This window comes from Labeo rohita, chromosome 15 (assembly GCF_022985175.1).
Source record: "Labeo rohita strain BAU-BD-2019 chromosome 15, IGBB_LRoh.1.0, whole genome shotgun sequence".
NCBI lineage: Eukaryota > Metazoa > Chordata > Actinopteri > Cypriniformes > Cyprinidae > Labeo > Labeo rohita.
The window spans coordinates 29,269,942-29,294,383 of record NC_066883.1 but is presented as its reverse complement, the minus strand read 5'-3'; the positions used below and the strand labels follow the sequence as shown (position 1 = coordinate 29,294,383).

The 24,442-nt window shown below is 35.5% G+C and overlaps 1 protein-coding gene across 2 annotated transcripts in view; it reads left to right on the top strand.

Moving 5' to 3' along the window:
- The first annotated feature begins 8,404 nt into the window (after positions 1 to 8,404).
- Positions 8,405 to 24,442, top strand: part of stard13b (StAR-related lipid transfer (START) domain containing 13b) — a 114,241-nt gene continuing 98,203 nt past the window's right edge. The window contains exons 1-3 of one of the 2 annotated variants that reach the window (XM_051129643.1): positions 8,405 to 8,655; positions 13,896 to 14,944; positions 23,214 to 23,381. In XM_051129643.1, coding sequence (XP_050985600.1) covers positions 14,039 to 14,944; positions 23,214 to 23,381 — 1,074 coding nt within the window. In that variant the 5' untranslated portion in view covers positions 8,405 to 8,655; positions 13,896 to 14,038. The remainder of the gene's footprint in view (positions 8,656 to 13,895; positions 14,945 to 23,213; positions 23,382 to 24,442) is intronic. The other variant, XM_051129644.1, reaches the window with a different exon arrangement.

Genomic DNA, 24,442 nt, shown 5'->3' with positions numbered 1-24,442 from the left:
ACTTTATTATTATTAGCAATGCTCTGATATATACATTTGGATTTTGAATGCATATTAAAATACAATGTAACTTTTTGATGGGCATTTAATCATCGTCTTGTTTATGCTCATGCATACAAATCACTACTAATAAGACAATTGAGATGCACTTTGCAAAAAGGAACAGGCCCGAAGCTGTGCTGTATGGAGGTATGTAAATATTTTTAGATTTAACGAGGTGCATCCTGCTTGAGGTGCTGTCATATTTTATGGCAGATTGTGGGGGTTGGCATATGGATCATGGTGGATGTGTCTTTACGGCTGACAGCCATAGATAAGACAGTATGAGGAATAGTTGTCTTCTAGGGCTTCACTTAAAAAAAGAAAATACTAGAAACATGTTATTGTGAGGTTTGGCTCTGTTAACAGTTTTTTAATGTCTGCATTTTTCTGCTGAAAGCCCACTCAGGGGAATTCGGTAGGAGTGAATTGTGTTGCTTGTTAAAGCAAGTGTTCTTGCACCCGATTCACGAAAGCAATGATGCAATTTAGTAAATGTGTTTCTATCTTAGTTTATGCACATCTCATCTTAAAAATGGCTCTTCCTCAAGTGAGCACAAATGTTTTTATGAACATTTTGGAGATTTTATTTGCAGCTTGGTGATTACATCAGGCATTTTTATGCAGTGTCCTAAAATTCACATAACAATACATGAAACACAGCTAGTGCATGTTCTGACAGAAAATGACTTATGAGTCATTTTTGAAAATGTACTCCATTCAAGATGTTGATGAGTTTGTTTCTTCATCTGAAAAGATTTGGAGAAATTTAGCATTACATCACTTGCTCACCAATAAATCCTCTGCAGTGAATGGGTGCCGTCAGAATGAGAGTCCAAACAGCTGATAAAAATATCATAATAATCCACTAATAATCCACATAGATCCAGTCCATCAATTAACGTCTTATGAAGTAAAAAGCTGCATCTTATAAGAAACAACTCCGTCAGGGTGTTTTAAATTTGAAACCTTTTTTCTTGAACAAAATAATGGAATCCATAAACCATAATAACACTTCATTCAGTGTATAAAGTCCATCACCTGCTGTCCTCTCACATCAAAATCACTACATATTTGTTTAGAAATGTTTTTGACTGTTTTCACTTGTAAAGCATGATTCAGATAAGGCTACTTTCTTCCTAAAAAAAGCAGTATTATGGATAGAGAACTCCTTTCAGCTGAAAGAAATGGTAAAGTTAAAGGAGAAGTTCACTTCCTGAACAAATATGTACAGATAATTTACTCACCCTCTTGACATCCAAGTTGTTTGTGTCTTTCTTTCTTCAGTCGTAAAGAAATTATGTTTTTTGAGGAAAACATGCCAGAATTTGTTTTGCATATAGTGGACTTCTATAGTGCCTGCGAGTTTGAACTTCCAAAATGCAAATTAAATGCAGCTTCAAAGGGCTCTAGCCGAGGTGGAGGGTCTTATCTAGCGAAACGATTGGTTATTTCCCAAAAAGAATGTACAATTACTTTTTAACCTCAAACTCTCGTCTTGTCTATGTGACGTGCAGTTAGGGTAGGTCGAAAAACTCCCATCTCATTTTCTCTTCCAACTTCAAAATCATTTTACATTGCTGTTTTACCTTTTTTTCTACGTTCACTTTGTAAACACTGGGTTGGTACTTTTGCAGCGATGTAGGACAATTTTGAAGTTGGAGGAGAAAATGAGATGGCAATTTTTTCGACATACCCTTACTGTATTAACCTGTATTACACAGAGTTGGCATGTGCATCGCAGAGAATAGACGAGCGTTTGAGGTTAAAAAGTATATAAATTGTAATTTTTTTTTAGAAAATAACTGATCATTTTGCTAGATGAGATCGTTTTTCTTCGGCTGGGATAATTTAGAGCCCTTTGAAGCTGCATTGAAACTGCATTTTGGAAGTTCAAACTCGTGGGCACCATAGAAGTCCATTATATGGAAAAAAAAATTGTTTTCCTCAAGAAGCATAATTTCTTTACGACTGAAGAAAGAAAGACACAAACATCTTCGATGACAAGAGGTAAGTTATCTGCAAATGTTTGTTCTGGAAGTGAACTTCCCTTTAAAAACATCTTAATGATGAAGCTGTTTATAACAAACATGCAGCTATTTACTTCACAAGATGTTAATTGATGGTTTGTGACATTTTTATCAACTGATGGCACCCATTCACTAAAGAGGATCTATTGGTGAGCACATTATGTAATCCTAAATTTCTCCAAATCTCTTCCAATGAAGAACAAACTCATCTACATCTTGCATGGCCTAACAGTGATTACATTTTTAGCCAATTTTCATTTTTTAGCAAGTTGTTCCTTTAATGAATTGATTAAAATGACAACTCTAACAAATCCAAAATGATTTTAGTTATAAACTTATGGTTTAACAAATTCACAGTCTCTCAATGTGAGTTCTGATTTAAAATCTTTCAATCTGTGTCAGAAATAGCTGAAATAACTGGACATTTTTAGGTGTTCAGAATAATGATATCAAGCAGTCCTGCCCCCTTTTTAAAAGCCAATAGCGTGTCGTTTATATCATAGCTTGGGCCAGAGCTGTTGAGATTGGTAAAGCCGCATTTGACAGCGTATGACAGTCACAATCTCATCCATATTGCTATAAATTATAGCATTCTGTGTTGAATTCAAATGGGTCTGAAATGTTTTGTGGTCTGCGCCGACTCGCACATATGATCTACTCCTTTGATTGGACAAAGTTTGCTGAGAAGCTGAAGTGCAGGGTGATGTCATCAAAATCATTTATCCATTTTAGCGGATGTTAGAGAGTAAGTTTTGAGGGCTTATATCTTGTAAATGAGAATTTTGTCATTGTTTTTGAGCACACTAGCTTATAACCTTAAGGCTAACATATTCATACTAAAAGCCAAAAAACTTCAATTTTGATTTCATGGGTACTTCAATGATTGATCTCCTAAGTGAGAGGAGCACAGTTCTGTGTGGCATTCAGTTGATGTGGGTTATTGCGCTTCTAGACGAGACAGAGCTCCTTGTCTTCCCGTTTGTCTCAGTAAGGGCGCACCACAAATCTAACATAGAGAGTCTAAGAAACAGTGCTTTTCAGCACTGGAGGAAAGAGATCAGAAGAGAGCCTCTTTGGCTGAGCTACATGAAGATCCAGCTGTGTTTAAGCCGAACCCCCACAGCATGAAGAAGGGTCACCACACCTCCAGGGCTCCACCGCTGCAAATAAAGACATCCATTCACACAGTCCTGCCAATCGCTCAGCCTGCTGCTGCTTTTCATCTGCTGCCCTTGTGGTGATCCCCATGTAGTACAGACTGGTGGTGACATAAGCCCTCTCTTTTTGAGAAGGTCTTGCTTTTTTTCCCGCTCGAGTGCCTTTGAAGATTATAGAGTCTCAGAGTAAATTTTGGCAGCACCCATGGCAATGCTGAGCTGGCTTTGGCTGCCGTTCAGTGTCTCTTTATTTGATTTATTTTGCTGGTAATGAATTATGAGGGTTATTACCATGCCTAATAATATCAAATGAGGATTTTAAAAAGAAAACATCCATTTGATGTAAGTGGACTAAAATAGTTAATATTTTGCTTTTAGGATCAAATCATGCTTTGGCTAAAGAGTAATATTGTTTTTTCTTTTTGCTTTTAGCTTGAATAAATCTATGGAAGCCCCTTTCCTCCACTGAATAAAAAAATAAAAGGTAATTGCGACTTTTTATCTCACAAGTCTTACTTTTTTCTTGAAATTGAGAGTTTTCATCTCGCAATTCTGACTTTTCCTCTCAGAATTGCATGATATAAACTCCCAATTGTGAGTTAAGTTAAAATTTAAAGATATAAACTCTCAATTCTGACTTTTTTTCTCAGAATTATAAGATGTAAACTTGGCAACTTTAAATCTCACAATTCTGAGGGGTTTTTTTTTTCAGAATTGTAAGATATAAACTCGCAATTGTGAAAAAAAAATCCAGTTCTGGGAAGAAAAAAAGACAAAAAAAGATAAAAAAGGTTCTGACTTTATTTCTCACAACTGCAAAATGTGACTTTTTTTTTCTCAGAATTGCAAGTTTGTATCTCACAGTTCTGAATTAATAACTTAAGTCTTAAGTCAAACTGTAAGATAGAAACTTGCAATTGTGACTTTTTTCTTAGAATTGAGTTTATATCTCACAATTCTAACTTTATAACTCACAATTGTGAATTTGTATCTCACAGTTCTAAAAAAAAAGTCAGAATTGTGAGTTTGAATCATGTAATTCTGAGAAGAAACATCAGAATTACTAGTCTGTATCATACAATTCTGAAAAAAGTCAGAATTGCAAGATGTGAATTCGCAGCTACTTATAAAAAAATTATTCAGTAGCGGAAATGGCTTCCATACAAACCCCTAACCATAAGTATTAAACTTTGGCTGGTCATGTGCTGTTAAAATAATTTTAACAGGTTTTAAATAAAAAACGGTTATTGGAGTGTGTTTGCAAGAAAATACTTTCATTCTTAGTATTTTAAAATTACATGTTTATTTTAATGTGTTATTTCTTTTGTAATTTATTGCAAAATTAGCAATAGCAATTTCTGAGTAAAAATTGTTTTTAGTGTATAGACATTTCCACTTTCTTTTCTTCAGTAAACATTAACATATGACATTTTTAGTGTGTAAACAAGTTTAAAGGTTTGAGATTTCTTTAGGTGTATTCAGTAAGACTAACAATAAGGTACTTGGGCAAAACACTGTAAAAAAATAAAAAACACAATTTGTTGAGTCAGCTTAAAATAATTTGTTACCCTGCTGCATTAAAATTTTGAGTTCAGTCAACTAAAATAAGTTTAGTCAACTTGAAATGTTAAGTTGTACTAAGTAACAACTTAGATAGTTGTGTTTGCTAAACTTAACAGAGGGGTAAGTAACCCAGCTGCCTTAAATATCTAAGTTGTCACTTAGTATAATTTAACATTTTAAGTTGAATAAACTGTTTTTGAGTTGACTGAACTTAAAATTTTAAGGCAACCAGGTTACAGATTATTTTAAGTTGACTCAACAAATTGTTTTTTACAGTGTACACAGGTGACAACTATTTACTATATTTATTATAATATTTATTATAATTGATTAGTCAAGTTGCAAGCTATTTTATGTTGTTTTAACTTTAAAAAAGTTACATCAGAAACTAAATAAATAGTATAGCAAGTATGCTATTTAAAAAGAAAAGGTTTTTATTTTTGACTTGAAACGGCTATGTTCTTCGAGTAACGTGAAAACATTGCTGATGGTCTGAAAATGGCTGCAGGCAGACAGGAAGAGTGTTTTGTGAATGAAGGGGATCTTTCTCTTTCCTCTCTCTATCTCTAGATGGGGTCAACGGGAGTCTGTGTTGATTTGTGACGGTTGCTTCCTCTAGGGTGAGCGAGGACAGTGATGAACGAACAAGTGGATGGATGTTTTTCAACCACAGACGGAAATGCAGGGGTAATTTAGGACAAGAGAACATTAGCGCTGGAGTTTTTATGTAAGGTACTTATCAGATAAATGTAAACATCAGGGGGAATGTGTGTCAGAAAGCTGGATAATACAGTCTATGGAGACCATTCAGAGCATTTTTGAATCTTTTTATTAAAGTTTGTGTAAAGGCAATTCAGAGAATTGTTTCTAAGCACATTATACATGTTAGAAATATATTTCTGAAAACACATTACAACTGTACGACTGTAAACTATGTAAAAACTATGTTTTTCACCCTTTTTGTGTTCAGGATTTTTTGGGCGGGCCTGAAATCATATCTCGATGACACACTGGAAGGCCCTCCTCTAACACTACTAACTAGAGCGCATTAGTATCAGCGTTCGCCTGTTCAATTGTGAATTACTGTCATTACCGTTAGTTACTATAGCCTACAGTTTGCTAGGTAACTATGCCTTCATCACGTAAATGCATGTTACCTTTGATAATTTACAAAACAGCTCCATCCATTCAGATTGTAATGGTATTTGACAGTTGAAAAAGGTGGCAGCTTTCCAGCAAGTGGGTGTGGTTTCAGTGCTGACTGCAGACACGCCCCCAGTGTTTGAGTGCTTTGAATATTTTGCTTATTTGCTTATATAATGCTTGTTTTTTCAAGATTATGACAGCATATTTTATTTACTTGCCATTTTTTATCATTCAAATTTGGCTAGGTGGTTAACTCACATTTACACACATTTAATATTGCTTTACACAGACTTTAGATGCTTAACATTTTTTTTTTAAATATTTGTGTATTTTATCTTTACTTGATTTTGTATACATTTTAAACAAAATTAATCTGGAATCTGAGGTGCAAAAAATCAAAATATTGAGAAAATCATCTTTAAAGTTGCTCAAACTAAGTTTTTAGCATTGCATATTATAATCAGAAATTAAGTTTTGATATATTTACGGTAGGAAATGTACAAAATATCCTAATGGAATATGATCTTTACTTAATATCCTAATGATTTTTGCCATAAAAACCCATACAATGTATTGTTCGCTATTGCTGCAAATATATATTGTGCAACTTATAACTGGTTTTGTGGTCCATGTTCACAAATTGTTTCTAAATATATTTTTTCACATTTTAAAGGGGTCATCGGATGCAAAGTTCACTTTTACAAGTTGTTTGAACATTAATGTGTGTTGGCACTGTATGTACAAATCTACCATATAATGATAAAAATGCATGCATTAGATTAATATAAAATAATATCCCTTTTTCAAATCGAGCCATTCTCAGTTGCCTGTCAGTGTGGCGTCACACCGACAGAGGCCGCTCCCATGATTGTTGATTGATATGAGCGTCTTACCTCAGATTAGCTGTCACAGTCCAACCTCCATTGTTTTGATGCCGGAGCAGGGATGTAAGTTAGACAAGAATATCTCAGATTGAGCGATTGAGGTGTTGTGTTGCTGGATGTAATAATGAACATGGTGGTTGTCATTTACTCCCGACATCTGAGCCGCTGAAGATGCAGTGGAATATGTTTGTTTGTGAATGGAATGCGCCTCCCATATAGGGATCTACATATATCCGTCTATGTTCGCGCGAATCATTCGTGATCCAGCTTCACCTACAGCAGAAGTGAGTATAAGGGTTTTTTTAAGAATCTCTGCAATCACCTTTCCTAATAACGTGCTAGATAGCAAATTTAGCGGCTAAACGCGGCTAAAGTAAACAGGCTTGTCACTCCACAGAGAGAAGAGAGGGGTGGGGCGAGCAGAGCTCATTAACATTTAAAGCAGCCTCGACCAGACCAGGATCATTTTTGCAGAGCTCATTTTGGCAAGGTAAAAAGGGTGTTGTTTTACACAACCATTGAGAATTTTTAACCAAAGTATATTATAGACTTTTCATTAAGACCCTAAAGAATCATATCAACTTGGAAAATGGGCATCCTGTGATCCCTTTAAACTACCAGTTGACTTGTTTTTAAATGTTTAATAATATGTATGTATGTATGTGTACGTACACACACCATTTTTGTGAAATGTTTTTAAACTTACATTTTTAATATTTTAAATTTTTTTATTTTTACATTTTATATTTTTATTTATTTATTTACTTATTTTTTAGAATTTTTTTTAAACAAATATACCAACGGTTTCATAGACATAGAATAAAATGTACGTCTGAGCTGTTTCAGCTAAAAGACACTTGCAGTGAAAATAAATCAGTGCCTTTGTTTTGTCGAAAAATGCACACCAGTAATGTTTGTTCTTAGGCATGTTTATAAAAATTATGTTAATTATGTTCTAATTAAACTATGGCCTAATCCTGGCTTAGTCTAAGCCCTGTCTGTGAAACCAGGCTATAAGTTTTAGATTGTGGGATATAATTTCTACCAAGAAATACACATTGCAGCCATTAAATATTTGCTTGGTTATCTCTGCATTGCTCTTGAATTTTGTTCCAGATCATTAGATGTGAAGCTTTGGTTCCCTGGAAACCAATCTTAAGTACACTCATATAAAAACGCTTTCTGATAAGTAATTGATTTATGCCCTATTACTTAGACACGTCCGCAGAACTTCCTGGGTGATCCAGCGCTCCCAAAAGCAAAAAGCCACAGTAAGATACATCCTTTTATTTCCTATTCCGTCCATTCCTTTTGTTTTCAAAAGTATCCGTATGGCTTTCTGTGGGTTTAACGGTGGCGTAACCTGGAACGCTTCCAGCCTGTTGAACTGGGGGGTCAGAGCCATACAATGAGACATGGATCTGTTCCCCTTACAATTAAAGCCAGTCCAGGTCATTTACATCCAAATATGCTGTGTGCAGGCCTTGTTTACACAACAGTATCTCTCTCTCTCTTCCTCTCTCTCTTACCCTTTCCCCTTAGCCATAACTCCTCCTCCAAACCATCATTCTAACAACTATACATTCTTCCTCCCCTTCCACTCTTACTCTGAATGACTTAGTCACTGCATGCTGAGGCTTCCCGTTGCCTGTGGGGATTCTGGGGAATTTGTGATGACAGCACCTCTCCCTCTGCGGAGGAGTTGCCTTGAATTTCCAAGGAGAAGAAGCGAAAGAGACGCTTGCGAAGGCTTCTTGGTTTTAACGGGACCTTAGGCACTTTTCACGCACCTCATCATGAGCACAACGACCATCAGACTTCCAGCACGTTCTGAAGGTGAGGTGGCCCTCATTGTTTCAATACAGAAGTTAGTCTGTAAGGCAGTGACTTCAGCTTCAATGCTGACCTGTGGGAGACTCTTCAGTGCAGGTGGTTGAGGAATAAAGTTCATACAAGAAGAATACTTATAGCTTTGGATGAAAGTGTCTGCCAAATGAATGGATTTAATATGCTTCTAAATGTGAAAGTGAAATGTCAGGACTAAATGTGAAAGTGAAATGTTAAATATGCTTTCGACATCTTTAGACCAGTAGTTCATATGTTCTTTGACGTGACATTCTGCATTTATTGCATCTAAAATTATTTTAAATAGCATTTTGCTAGTTGTTTATAATCATTTATGCACGCAGCTTGACCTTTTAATGGAGAGACTACATAACGGAAGCCTGTTAATAAAAATAAGTAATTGCTTCTTCATTTCCCGTAATTGCCACTTTGTATCTTCCAGTGCGAATTTATATCTTGCCATTTGACAGTTTTATTTTGCAATTATGACTCTTTCTTTTAATTGCATCTTTATTTCTCATAATTGCCACTTTGTATCCCCTCATATGAATTTGTATCTTGCGATTTAAGTGTTGAATCTCACCGTTCTGACTTTCTTTTAATTGCATCTTTCTTTCTTATAATTGCCACTTTTTATCTCAATTTGACTGTTAAATTTTGCAGTTGCGACTCTTTCTTTTAACTGCATCTTCTCATAATTGAAACTTTATTTCTTGCAATCTTATATCTTACACTGTGACTCTATTTCTTATTTTAAACTGTACCTCACAATTGCAACTGAAAATTTTTTACACGTCGATAGCATTGCAGGGCTGTTTAAAAAGAACTAGTAAAGATAAAAAAGTTAATACAAATACTAAAAGAGATGCATTTCCGTAAATTCTTACATTAAAATTTTAATGTTTATTTAAAATAAATAATGCACACTTTTCAAATGCATTAAAAATGCTCAAAAATGTGACTGAGTGATGCATATCAAACATCAGGAACATTTGACAGGAGTCACAGGATTTTTTCACCTCACACGTGTCAATAACTCCGTGTACGTTTTTATAGGACCATTACAGTTGTGGTGAAACGTACACCGTGTAATGAATTAATAACGATCTCTGTAAAATGAATGGGAATGGCAGCGTTAACAGTCACTCACAGTGTGTAAAGTGAAAAGAAAACACTGCTTGCCCCTTTTCATGTATTGCAACACTTTGCGCTCAACGAGAAACTTGTAGAACGCTTGAGTGACATTCACAGTGCAGAATCCTCTTTGGCTGTTTGGATCAAGTCTTTTATACAGCTGGGAATGAGGAGGCCTCCTTTTACTGTGGCTTTAGAGAAAAACGGGCTAAAGGAAAGGAGGTGAGAGGACTAGATCTAATCAGGGTTGCACTTGCAACACTGTTTCTCATGAGAGACAACGTTTTCTCTTTTTGGGCGAATTACGTAACACATGTAAATATGAATCCTGACAGATTATAGTATACTGAAGGATACTGAAGATAGTTTACTCTGCTATATTTTGGTAAATTTCAAGATTTTAGGCTAAAATTTACATGCATGTGTATATTTTAGGTTTCTGTAACTGCATGGTCATTAAAATGATCACCATTTCAAATACTGAATACCGAATGTAATTACTGAATGTAATTTCATATGAGCATGTTTGCATGACGCAGGCACATAGGAAGTCAGAGCTGTACGTGTCTGTGAATCACTGACCTTGTCCGGTGTTTGGTCACAGTTCTTATCAGCTTTTAAAGGTTAAAGCCCTGAGTTTTTGTTAAGGGCAGGTGTATGTTTTCCTTTCTCTCGATAAAGTTTGACCATGTTTTTTTGAGTCTGTGTGTGTGAGATAGATAGAATGTGAGTGAAGCACAAGGCAATGTGTTAAATGAGTGAAGGCCACAGTCAGGGCTGCCAGCTGGCCCCCTTCTCACATTTAACACCACAGATACAGCATAGAAAAAAAAGCTCTGATTTTCTATGCATGCTTGAGAGTGCACAGGAATATTCAGTATTTCCATCTGTCATTGACCACTGGCAAAAGTTCCATACTGGAAGGTGCATGAAAATGTTTTTACAAAAAATGTTACTAAATGTATTTAATTTTAGTTGATTTGAGTTAACAAAAATTGTCATCTTTGTTTTGGGCAATTTTCAATCAAGAATGATTTCTATTATCTAAATATAAGAGTAATTGGACACTTTTCTTTGGAGATTTACCAAATAGTGCCATTTATTGGTTAAAAGTGTGAATGTCAGTTAAAACAAATAATAAAATAAAATTAATGGGGGAAAATAAGATTAGTAATTTTTTTCCCCTTTTTTTTACACTTAGACTATTCAAAGAGATGATGATCTTATTTAATTGTGACCTTAATAATTCTAATTAATATGATTTCTTTTTTTTATACCTTATCTTTTTTTTTTATAAAAACAAAAACTTAAAGCTGATGTTAATTCTGATTCACTAATGTCATTTCTTTCTACACCCTGCCATTCACTTCTGGAATGATCTGGCCTGACAGATGGAATTGAGATGCAATTAATTCAGATGCAATTAAGTTAATACATCTGACAAAACAAACCTCAATATAGCACAAATGAGTGGCACAATTTTCCGCTATCACTCCTTTGATTGAAACACCCTGGCAAGAATAATCTTTCACAGTTCATCTCTCCAGATGATGTTCCTCAACTAAGGTGTCAGAAAGGAATGTTCTTTCTTTCTCCACCAATCAGGCTCTTCCTGTGGTTTAATGTGTGTTTTTGTGGAGCGTGGTTGGGGGTTAATGAGGGGGTTAGCAAGGTTGCTAACCACAGCCTGGTCTGGGACATTTAGGTCGTCTGATGAATGGATGGGTACATTGTAAATCAGCCACTGGAGAGCGAAGAGCCGGATTCCTCATAGCACTGATGTCACCACCGTCGTGCCTTCAACAGATCCAGACTTGAACGCTCTCAGCCTGAGCCAGATGTTCAACCCCTCAGATCCCCTGTTATTCCCTCCTGTACTTCTGCAAGATTCCTTGTTATTCCCTCTTCGCCTCTCCGGGGATCCGTTAGCCTTTGTGAGATTCTCTGCAATTCCCAGAATGTCTCATTGGGATTCAGCCTTTCTCCATCTGTGGGATTCTTTGTTTTTTGACTTTGCCTCTCTTTCTACCCATGTTATTCGTATTTCTCTTTGTGAATACATGTGTGCTTTTCCTTAAAGTCCTATGCAGAGCAGTGCTCCAATGTATCCTTATCTCATTTTAGGCAATATGGGTTAAACACTGTACATATTTGGCGTACTATTGATTCTTTGTTGGAATAATACTTCTGTTTTTCCATAAGAAGCAATGCTGAGGTGTATTTTTTATCGGTTTCCTTGCTTATATCAAGGTTTGGTCAGTTACCTTAATGCACAGCCATATTGGAGATACTCAGATGTAAACAACAGCATGGATTGCATGGTTAATGTACTACTGAATACATGTTCTGCTAATTTTTGCTGTCTAAACCACAGACAAAAACGTGTGGAAACTGCTAAATCATATGGCTCATTCTACAATTAGGGGTACATTTAGAATTTGACAATGTGAAGAAAACAGTTTTCCTGTTTCCCAAAAACCCAAATATGACCTTACATAGCTGCTTTGAAACAATCTATATTGTATAAAATGCTATATAAATAAAGGTGATCTGTAGGAATATGTGCTTGAAATACCATCTATGTTTGCTTTACTCAGTAACACAGTTGACAGGTAACTTTTTAGTGGTTGACATTTTTAGTGTTTTGGGCCTAGAACTACTGAGCATATGGTATGTTTAGAAATATATTTTCATAAACAAAACATAAGTTTTAGTTAAATTGTCTTGCTACAATTTGCAGCAATAATACTTGTGTAACACTGTTGACAGTCAATTAATCCACTCTTGACACAGGTTTGCTAGTTTAACCAATATTAGGGGAAAGAGAGAGAACATAACTTCTAGTCTTTCATCCATGTGCTTCTAGAGGAAATATCTTCATACTGTGCAAATTATGCGAGAATGGGACAAACCATTTCTTTTCAAGGGGGGATTTCTAGTGTGTAACTTAGTTGACAATGGTTTTCTGCAGTTTCTCACAATAAACACTTTTAAGTGCACACCTAAATGTCTTGATAACCTAATCTAACTGAAGGCAAAACTATTAAATTTAATTTATATTTTTATGCTTAAGTAGAATGTTTAAGTAGAATGAGCAACTTTACAAAATCGGACAGCTGAATACCAGGGTTGTATGTGATATGAACATCATTTCTGAACAAGAGATATGGCTTTTACGACATATAGTAGTGTGATTGGGAAAAATATAATTCTGTACTGGAAAATTAAGCATCGGGGCTTTATATTGATGAAAATATGTTAAAAATATACTTGAGATGAGATGTACCCACAATTATAGAATGACTCATATAGAGTAGGACTTAGTAAGCAGAAATGAGTGCAATATTTTGACAGACTAAAGTTAATAGGTGGTAAAGATATGTATGAGCAGTTTTATTAAGATATAAGCCTAATATTTCACCTACTTGACTTGAAATGATAAGAACAAACACGAATGTGGTTAAGATTCTTGCCCTGGAAATCCTGGTTCAGTTTGACCAACCACAAATGCTTTTTATTTCTCAGAGAGTTTTTTGCACTCTTCTTGATTTGTTAAAACCTTTGGCAGTCTATAGTACTCTGAATGTTTGCCCAGTCCGACCGAATAGCACAGCCCTAAACATGACAATAATTGACCATTTAGCAGCAATAATCAGCAAAATATGAGAGTTTTGTTTGGTTCAGTGGCAGTGTTTACGTTCAGTGCCGCCAATATGGCCGATTCTTGATGTGTCATGAAAACACGTTTAAAACTCCTGTAGTCTGAACCCTGCTTTAGACCAACTAACTAGTCCTTGCCTGACTGACTATCTAAAAAGTGTCCAAAACTGTCTAAAACTTGCAAAATGGACTAGTCTAATCAGCTTGTCCAGGCAAGGACCACTAGTTGTCCACCTTAGGCTGGTTTAAGATGCTTTTACCAGCAAGACTGAGAACAACATCATCAGAAAGAAAAAAAAAAATTGAAATGTGATCGCTTTGGATAAAAGTCTGTGAAATGGCATAATCACAGATAAGTATGCTAATTAAGTAAATGTTCCTAGCTTGATGCAGTCATTTAAAGCAAACTCATTATCATTTCTGTTCTTTCTTTTCAGGATGGTTGGCACAAAGTGCTAATTAGCACAGAGGAACCAGTTCAGTCCAAATGGTGGAACATGACGCACATAGCAATTTCTGGCATCGTACAAAAACTCTTTTGGATATCCCTTATGGCTAATTCCAAGCTGTAGATTGAAACATGAACGATCAACCCATGATGACTTTAGAAGGCCAGAGGTCATCAGCTTCGCAAGAGGCCCCCAAAATGACTTTCTCAATAGAGCTTTCAATGGCAGACTCAACTATGAATAGAAACCTGAGCTTAAAAGATACTTCTGATTCACTGTTGTCTGTTATAGATGAGCTTTTGGAAGACCAAACACAACTTGAGCTGAGGAATAAAAGTTCGTTAGAGAAGAAAAATCAGATTGCACCAGTGCTCGTCAGCAAAGATGAACCTTGTCTTCAAATCTCGAATTTTCTCACTGAAGAAAACACAATGAAATACATCGAACATCAAAGCACTTCTGCTTCAACCCCAAAACTTGAACTAAATGGCATTTACTGTGAACCTGACCTGGACGCTGAGACAGGGTTCAGCTATTATTCAACTCCCTCAGATAGTCCAGTGCCAAACACCTCATCTACTGCTTATCCTTTCTCTAATTTGACTGTCAGAGCCATATCAGAACCCGCTTACTCTTTTGCATCGTCTCCAATGGGACCGTCCCACCTCAAGCACCCTTACTCAGCTCCTTTGCCAGTCTCCAAAGGGGCTGATCTACCCCGAATCATCAAACACAAGCCAAGCTCCATTACCTTCGCAGATTACGACAGCTTTTTGGGTCTGATCCAGAATGCCCAAGCCAATGAGAGTTCAGATGCTTGCGAGACCTCTTCTGAAGATGAAGGCCGTGATGTGGTCTTCCATGATGATAGCGATGACGTGTTTCTCCAAAGCGCCAGAAAAAACAGGGGTGGATTGGAAAAACAAAGGAGGAAAGGAATCTGTGAAGAAACACATAAAGAAGGAAGTTCAAGCACCAAGCTGCCACCCACCAGAAGCAGCAGCTATGAGGCGGAGGAGGAGAGCAGCAGTACAGAGGTGAGGGTCTGATGTTGGTTAGATGTTTAATATGCCTTTTGAGATTTGTTAAAGCCTGGCTATGTCCTGCTTTGGTTTTCAATGTCTGTAAAGATTTTAACATTGCTTTCAGTTCAGCACTGTATTAATATTCCTCAATTGTTCTGGTTCAGGCTCAACCTGTAAACACTAACACTAAAGTTCTGAAATGATTTTGAGCCATTCAAACTGTTTTGTTGATCATTTTAAATGCTATCAGGTTTCTCAGTCATTGAAAACCTGGACATATTTTAGAGTTTTCGTTTGCCAGGTCAAAAGACAGGGAAAAGTAATGGATATTTTTGTAGAGAATATAGATTTTTCTGGTTTTGCTTTGATCTTAAATACAATATATTATTGACTAGATTTTGCGCTCGTTTAGATTAAAACCTGCCCGCAAGCCATATTCAATGTCTGACTTTTGAGTGAATTGTTCTTTCAGGTCTGTTTATTTGAATGAGTCAGTTAAGCAGGTTCATAAATCTGTCCGAAAGACTTGGAATTGCTCTGGAATTGGTCTTGGAATTGGCCTGAATCAAACTTATTTTTAAAACTGTTTTTCCAGTTATCTCAGATAACTGGATACATTAATACATAAATCTATTTTTGGGATTTGTGAACTTTGTTCTTTTTAAGAATCTTAAGAATGTTCAAGATAAGGTTGGAAAATCTATTGATTTTATTAGAATGTTCATCACTTTAAAATTTAACTGACAGCGATGACATCACAGTATTTGCATACTGAATTGCAGTTTGTAACCCTGGGACCACAAGACCAGTCACAAGGGTCAATTTTTTGAAATGTAGAGATTTATACAAATGAAAGCTGAATAAATAAGCTTTCCATTGATGTATGGTATGCTAGGATAGGATCATAATTGGTGAGATGCAACTGTTTGAAAATCTGGAATCTGTGGGTGCAAAAATATCAAAATATTGAGAAAATCGCCTTTAAAGTTGTCCAAATGAAGTTCTTAACAATGCATATTACTAATCAAAAATGCAGTTTTGATATATTTAAGATAGGAAATATACAAAATATCTTCATGGAACATGATCTTTACTTAATATCCTAATGATTTTTGGCATAAAAGAAATATTTATAATTTTGACTCATACAGTGTATTGTTTGCTGTTGCAACAAATATACCCGTACTGCTTACGACTGGTTTTGTGTTTCAGGTTCACATTTGGTCTTTTTTCTTGCATTTTTTGCAATTGCGTCCTAAATTGAGAAGGCGCTCATATATTCTTTAGGAAAATCAAAATGAGTTGAGTCACATTTTAACTTTGAGATCCCATTTTTACTCCATAATATGATATATGGGATGAAGTGAAGCTTTTCTGAGCCTCTATTTTCATGGAATGCTGAGTCTGATATCCTTCCTGTCGCCTGTCAGACCAAACGTCTCTTTAACAGTGAACTTAGTTTTCCATTACTCACAACTCCATTTAGTTGGAGCCAGTCATGGATGATTTGCATCTTTCTGCTTACCTTATGCCTGACCTGACTGTTGGCAACCTGTGACCTCCCCATCCCAAGTTTATTGGCCTTTAAAGAGGTGTCACGTGGACACGTATGAAAACACAGTAGCGTATTCTCTACCATGCTTCGTTCTACCAAGAACTCGTGTAAAAAAGTCCCATACCATTCATACCAGAGATAACCAGGACAAAGAGTAAAGTTGAGGCGATCACACCCTCTTATTCTGTTCTTATCGCTATATAAGCGCAAAGTCAATGTTATTCAGTGTTTCTATTTTAAGATATTTTGATATCTTCAGCTATTGTTTGTCAAAGAATAAGTAGCTATTCCTTTACCATCATCATGTTTTTAATCTATTTTTCACACTTTGCATTTATAAGAAGTGTTTGTCTGTTTTAATAGATTAGATTTTAATACATTTTATACATTTTATTTATTATATAAATTTTAATAGATTGTGTCACATCTGCATTTTTTGCAAGTCAGGTTTTTTTTGTAATCTTCATACATTTTTGCTATTTATTCTGGGTTTCTCAGCTACATATAGATAATTTTACATTTTGCTTTTCAGCTATATAATAACACATAATAGAGCTTGGTTTTTTAGCTCTGATATGCATTTTTAGACCTTTTATTAAGATATTTGTGCCCTTTAAATCATACCCATTCAATTGAATTTGCCACAGGTTAACTTCACTCAAAGTGTAGTAACATCTACAAGCTACATGAGTGCTCCTGAGCTAGATTTCAACTGTCCCAGATAGGGGTGTGAATACTTATGCAATGGAATCATTTAATTAATTAAAAAAAAAAAAAAAAAATTCCAAAGAATTTCATAATGCTTTGCCATTATGATGTGGAAAAAAGTAATTTAAAGCAGTTTAACATAAGACAGCAAAATAACAAATGTGAAAATATGTAAATGGTATGATTACTTTTGCAAGGCACCTTATATAGGTTGTTTATATAGTATTCTGAAAATAATTGCTGTCTCTTCAAGTATCTCTTTCTCTATATATATACTAAAAAGTACTATTTTAGAAGTAGATATGCTTTTGATTTTCAAATACTATAAATAATTAAATATTACATTATTAAATTACATTTTCATTTACATTTTTAAATTTAGCAGATACTTTTATCCAAAGCAAATATTCTTACTAAAATGTAGTAAAATACAATTTTGTAAAATAATTTACAAAAAATACTTCCACTTCTAAAATCATACGTTTTGTACTGGAAAACATTGTCAAACTAAAAACAGCCCAATTACATCTAGGGTTGTGATGATTTACAGTCATTGCTCAGTGTCGGTGGTGTAGTTACAGTAGTTAGCAGAACGTGCAGAGGTTAAATTGATTTTTCTAGGGCAGATGAGCTAAAATGGTTTGTTAGGCTGCAGCACTCATCTGTTCTGCATATGTTCGGCTCTTCCCTCCAGTTCGTCGTTTTTTGTACATGCATGATTTAAGGTGAAACTGGGAAAGAATGTGGTACCCCTCACGTGAGCCCTGACCTTGCCTAATTTGTACCTTCTCAAGAAATACTAGAATAAGCTGCTAGTGGATATGAAAAGAAAAAAATATATTTTTTTGTTATTAAATATTTCAAAAACAGCAAATGAGATTTCATAGAACAATTCATATGGAAAGTAAATATTGGATATTTAATATAGTGCACAATTTTGAGACTTTTAAATGCAGTTTGCTTCTTCACCATTTGGTGGCACTCTATACAAACGTTTACCCCTATAGTGGCCAATAGAACTGGTAGAGTTGTTTCTACATGTTTATGTGGATTTTATGTGAGCATATGTCTTGGAATTGTGGAAACTGCGCATCTCTAGCCGCCTGTCCATATTCTTGTGAGGAAAGACATTCGGTTTGACAGTGAACGGCTTCTGTAACAAAAAAGTAGGAGGATTTTCGTCCTCTTTAGAGTCTTATCTGACCTGGATTTGAAGCAGTTCAGCAAACGGATTATGGCTGGTGGCCTTTAAGGATGACATATTGCTACATTCTCTCGGTAGAGGTGGCTGGCACGCTCAGTGGGTGGCATGGCCATGGCAGGAAGCCCAGAGCAGTACCAAAGCCAGCCACTTGACTCCTCATTTCCATGTCAATGGGCCAGTGCTGAGATTTACAATGTGGCCAATTTGCGGCGGTGCAGTTATGGTCCTCGGCCATTCTGTCCACCGTGGAAGATAACAATGATGAGCTGATCTGGTGGGACTGACTCATACCGGCCTAGTTGCCATGACAAGTGTATTTTCTCACGACTGACAGGGCGGAAAGGGGTGTTGTAACTGATGCCGGGTTATTGAATACCACGCATTCTGTGCAAGGAACAGATTCCAAGAAATGCCACTGGACACTGTGTTTCTGTGAAAAGCCACATATCTCAACAAGGCTGCATTTATGTATATTAAAACTGTAATACTATTGCAATTTAAAACAACTGTTTTTTATTTTACTATATTTGAAAATATAATTTATTCCTGTAATGGCCAGTCTTCAGTGTCACATGATCCTTCAGAAATCATTCTAATATGCTCAAAAAACATTTCTTATTATTAGTGTAGAAAACAGTTGGGCTGCTTGATATTTTGTGGAAACGGTGATATATTTACGATTTTTAAAAAAAAAAATAGAAGTCTTATTAATGTCTTTACTGTCACTTTAACTCATCCTTGCTGAATAAAAGTGCTAATATCTTAAGAGAAAAGATCTTAATGACCCCAAACCTTTGAATTATTTTAAAGTGATAGGGCTATCATTATTGATTATTTTAGTCATTGAGTAATTGAATAATTATAATTATTTTTTATGTTAAGTAAAACAGACCTTAGCGAACAATAGCCTTTAAAATGGCTTGAAATACATATAAATAGCAATAATAATTACATGAGGCATAAATATAAATGAGGCAATAATAATTAGTTCAAATGATGTATCAAAAGCAAGTAATCATATGGCGCCAACGGCCTGACGGTTGTTTCCACACTTTACTGCGTGATTTAATCTTTCTTTAATATTTACTAAACAACATTTTATTCAAATATCCACTTAATCTTTAATATCCGGCCATTTCTTTACGACAAAAATGGTACAGCCACTGCCATTTATTGAATACGTGGATATCAAAACATAAAAAAACTCAGAGTGAGGAATTTGAGCTTTTATTTTGCGACGAACGGTTAGCATTTTGAGAGAGATACTAATATAATCTCCTGTGTTTGCATTTGGTTTATAAATTATTTACATTACAAATCTAATGAAATAGCACGTGCTGTGTTCCCAGTTTAACGTTATAATAAACCCAAACTCACAGCAATATGCAGAGATGGAGTTTGAGACGCTCCACATGTGTAAATGATAACAATTTGTGTGGAGCATATATTTAACGTGCAACGCATATATTTATTTAATTGACTTAACTTTTGTGAATTCCCATTATCATTATCCCGTAATTTTATTTTTAAATTGATTTAATACATCATGAAGCCTTGGAAAATGCTCTAATAATGCTTTTCATGTATTCTCGTCCCTGAAATGGGCCGCTTCCGATATTTTTCCAATTACTTAACGCGGGCAATTTGCAGTCGAGTACTCGAATCGTGACAGCCCTAAAAGTGAAAGTGAAATACCATAAATTTAGAAATCTGACTGTAACTCTAAAGTCTGTTTGGTGACATTCTTAAACAACACCCCACTTATTGTTTTCACTCAGGACTGCATGGGGGGTCATGTTTAAGCGTTGTAAACAAATGCATCATCTTTTGTCAAAGTCAAGAGGGTTAATGGTCCGTCACAGAAGGGCACGACAAAGCGGCGCTGATGTCTTAAGAGGGACAACAAGAAAGCTTCTCGCTAGCTTTGACTCGTGAATTCAAAGGTCAGGCAGACCGGACATTGTCAGGTCATGCCAGATTCAGAACACTACCTGGGATCCAGCCTAAACTCAGCGCCCCATCCCAAACTTTTTGGAGCATATGAATCTGTTTCCAACACTAGTAAAACTAAGGAATGTTTCTTGAGCACCAAATCTGATGGGATCATGTGACACTGAAGACTGGAGTAATGATGTTGAAAATTTAGCTTTGACATCACAGGGATAAACTAGATTTTAAAATACATTAAAATTGAAAACAGTAAACAATAATTTTAAATTGTAATACTATTACTGTTTTTACTGTATTTTTTTTAAATCAAGTAATGAAAACATACTTTTGAATGCTAGTGTATCATTATGCTAGTGTCCTAGAAAGGCCAAGGCTGTTGTAGCTCTTTGTTCGCTCTCTGAAGGAATGTCAGCATCTTGAGTCTAATTGGTTAAGGGTCTTACCATGCCCACATTCCTTAAGATTTTATGTGCCTTGTATGTCACCCCCCTTTTCACCCGAACCATGTATTTCTGTTGCCTGAGACAAATGTGTCCCATTCTGGCATGACAGCCGTCAATAGCATCATTGTGTGTGGATGAGAGGGAGCCGTAATCTTTGCCTTGGGGCTCTAGATCCCATGAAGGACTCGAGCGTTTCCGCCTGCTGTGTCTCCCGCGCCGGGACGTTACTGTTAAATATTCCTCACAGTTCATCTTTGCCCTCTTCCTGCTCTCTGGCCCCTCCACTTCCTGTTGGTAAAGGGGCAACCCTGTTGATTTACGGCTTGGTGAGTGAGGTAGGTGATGGTAATTTATAGCTCAGGAACCCTCGGCCCTGTCTGAGCTGGACAGGACAGTCTATTTATACTCTTTGGCAGGCGTGTCTGGGGAGCAGTGAAAGTAGCAGTGAGGAGAAAGGAGAGGAATACCACACGACTATGTTTGGACCACAATGGCAGCTGGGTTGCTTGCTGGTTTTGGTTCAAATGTGTGTGGCACTGGGACATTTGACACTCAGTGCTATTTACTGCACAGGAGAGAGTAGCGTCACAGAACAACACCTAAATCTTATGTTATCGATCATTCTATTTAGCTCTTCATCTATTGTTCTGTCCAGTGTTGCATCGTTTTGCGATTTTATTTAACACTGTCTGTTGCAGTGTTCTTCTATCTTCTGTCTATCTTCTTTCTATCTTTTTTCTGTAATTCTATCTGTTCATTCTAGTTACTCCATTGCTGTCATTCTATCTATCTATCTATCTATCTATCTATCTATCTATTTATCTATCTATCTGTATATCTATCTGTCTATCGTTTTATCGTTCTGTCTATCTATCTATCTATCTATCGTTCTATCGTTCTATCGTTCTATTGTTCTATCTGTCGTTCTGTATATCTATCTATCTATCTATCTATCTATCTGTCGTTCTATCTATCTGTTGTTCAATCATTCAATCTACCATTCTATCATTATCGTTCTATTGTACTTTTTTCTATCTATCTATCTATCTATCTATCTATCTATCTATCTATCTATCTATCTATCTATCTGTATATCTGTCTGTCTGTCTATATATCTGTCTGTTGTTTTATTGTTCTATCTATCTATCTATCTATCTATCTATCTATCTATCTATCTATCTATCTATCTATCTATCGTTCTATCTATCGTTCTATCTATCTATCTGTCTATCTATCTATCTATCTATCTATCTATCTATCTATCTATCTGTCTGTCTATCTCTCTATCTATCTATCTATCTATCTATCTATCTATCTATCTGTCTGTCATTTTATTGTTCTATCTATCTATCTATCTATCTATCTATCATTCTATCGTTCTATCATTCTGTTGTTTTATCTATCTATATCTGTCTATCTGTTTGTCTGTCTATCTCTTGTTCTATCTATCTATCTATCTATCTATTGTTCTATCGTTCTATCTACCATTCTATCATTATCGTTCTATTGTACTTTTTTCTACCTATCTATCTATCTATCTATCTATCTATCTATCTATCTATCGTTCTATCGTTCTCTCATTCTATCATTGTTGTTCTGTTGTTCTATTGTTTTATTTTTCTATCATTTTATCGTCCTATCTGTCTATCTTTCTGTCTATCTGTCTGTCTATCATTCTATCTATCGTTCTATTGCTCTATCGCTCTATCATTCTGTCATTATCGTTCTATTGTTCTATCTATCTTTCTTTGTATCGTCCTATCGTTCTATAATTATCGTTCTGTTTTTCTATCGTTTTATCATCCTAGCTATCATTCTATCTATCTATCTTATGTGCAGTTGTTCTATCTATTGTTTTAGCTATTGTTACATGTGCATATATTCCTTGAAAATGTTTTAAAAAACATTACGGTGATGTCTCAGACTGTGCATTGAACTGAAATACCAAAGTGAGATCTTAATATAAAGTCAAGCATTTCTCATCAGATTCTTCAGTCAGAATGATCTGGGCTGTTCTGTCCACTATAATTTTATAGATCACCGTATGCCAGCAGTTCTCTTATTTGTTTCCATTATATTTTGCCTAAGGAATTTTAGGAGAATCAAGTTGATACTGAAATGAAACAACTGAAAATTCCATTAAGTCTAAGCAGTAAAATTTTCCTCTGTGAATGTGTTGGTGTGATTCTGTGTTTTCATGCAGAGGGTAGTTTAGTGTGACTTTGAAAGCTTAAAATAAGAAGACACTGCTCTGAAATCAGTGCTGGCTCATCAGCTTGGTTACTTGGCTCTGAACATCAAAAGAAAACACTTCCTTGACTGAATGGCTGAGTCTAATGTAATGACTCTGTCTAATCAGTTTTATCTCAGTGTTTGTTTGTCTCTGATGTTCTACAGTATGTCTCTTCTGTCTGCATGCAGGAGTCTCCTCAGGTCCTGTCTCCCTGGTCTGAATCTATGAGCCAGCTAATGAAGAGATTAGATCAGCTCAATCTGGACATAGAGGAAGCTCTCAGCGCTGGCTCTTCCCCCTCAGACACACCCAACACTGCCCGGAGACACACCACTAATGACAGAGCATCCCTGCAGGTCACTCCCGCTTTGTTTCTCATTAAATATAATGTACATAGTTTGTTGATTAGTAAATAGTTAACGGAAAAAAGTTCTATCTATCGTTCTATCATTCTATAATTCTATCCATCATTCCATTGTTCTATCTGTCTATCTATCTGTCTATCTATCTATCTATCTATCTATCTATCTATCTATCTATCTATCTATCTCTGTATCTATGTATCTATCTGTCTGTCTATCTGTCTATCTATCATTCTGTCATTCTTTCGTTTTATCTATCTATCTGTCTCTCATTGTCGTTCTTTTGTTTTATCTATCTGTCTGTCTATCTATCTGTCTATCTATCATCTATCTATCGTCCTATTATTCAATCCATCTATCTGTCTGTCTGTCTATCTATCTATCATTCTATCATTTTATTTATCTATATCTATCTATCTGTCTATCTATCTATCGTTCTTTTGTTTTATCTATCTATCTATCTATCTATCGTTCTATCTATCTATCGTTCTATCGTTCTTTCATTTTATCTATCTATCTATGTATCGTTCTATCGTTCTATCATTCTTTCGTTTTATCTATCTGTCTGTCTATCATTCTGTTGTTCTTTTGTTTTATCTATCTATCTGTGTATCTATCTATCTATCTATCGTTCTATCTATCGTTCTATCTATCGTTCTATCTATCTATTGTTCTATCGTTCTTTCATTTTATCTATCTATGTATCGTTCTATCGTTCTATCATTCTTTCGTTTTATCTATCTATCTGTCTATCATTCTATCGTTCTTTTGTTTTATCTATCTATCTATCTATCGTTCTATCTATCTATCGTTCTATCGTTCTTTCATTTTATCTATCTATCTATGTATCGTTCTATCGTTCTATCATTCTTTCGTTTTATCTATCTGTCTGTCTATCATTCTGTTGTTCTTTTCTTTTATCTATCTATCTGTGTATCTATCTATCTATCTATCGTTCTATCTATCGTTCTATCTATCGTTCTATCTATCTATTGTTCTATCGTTCTTTCATTTTATCTATCTATGTATCGTTCTATCGTTCTATCATTCTTTCG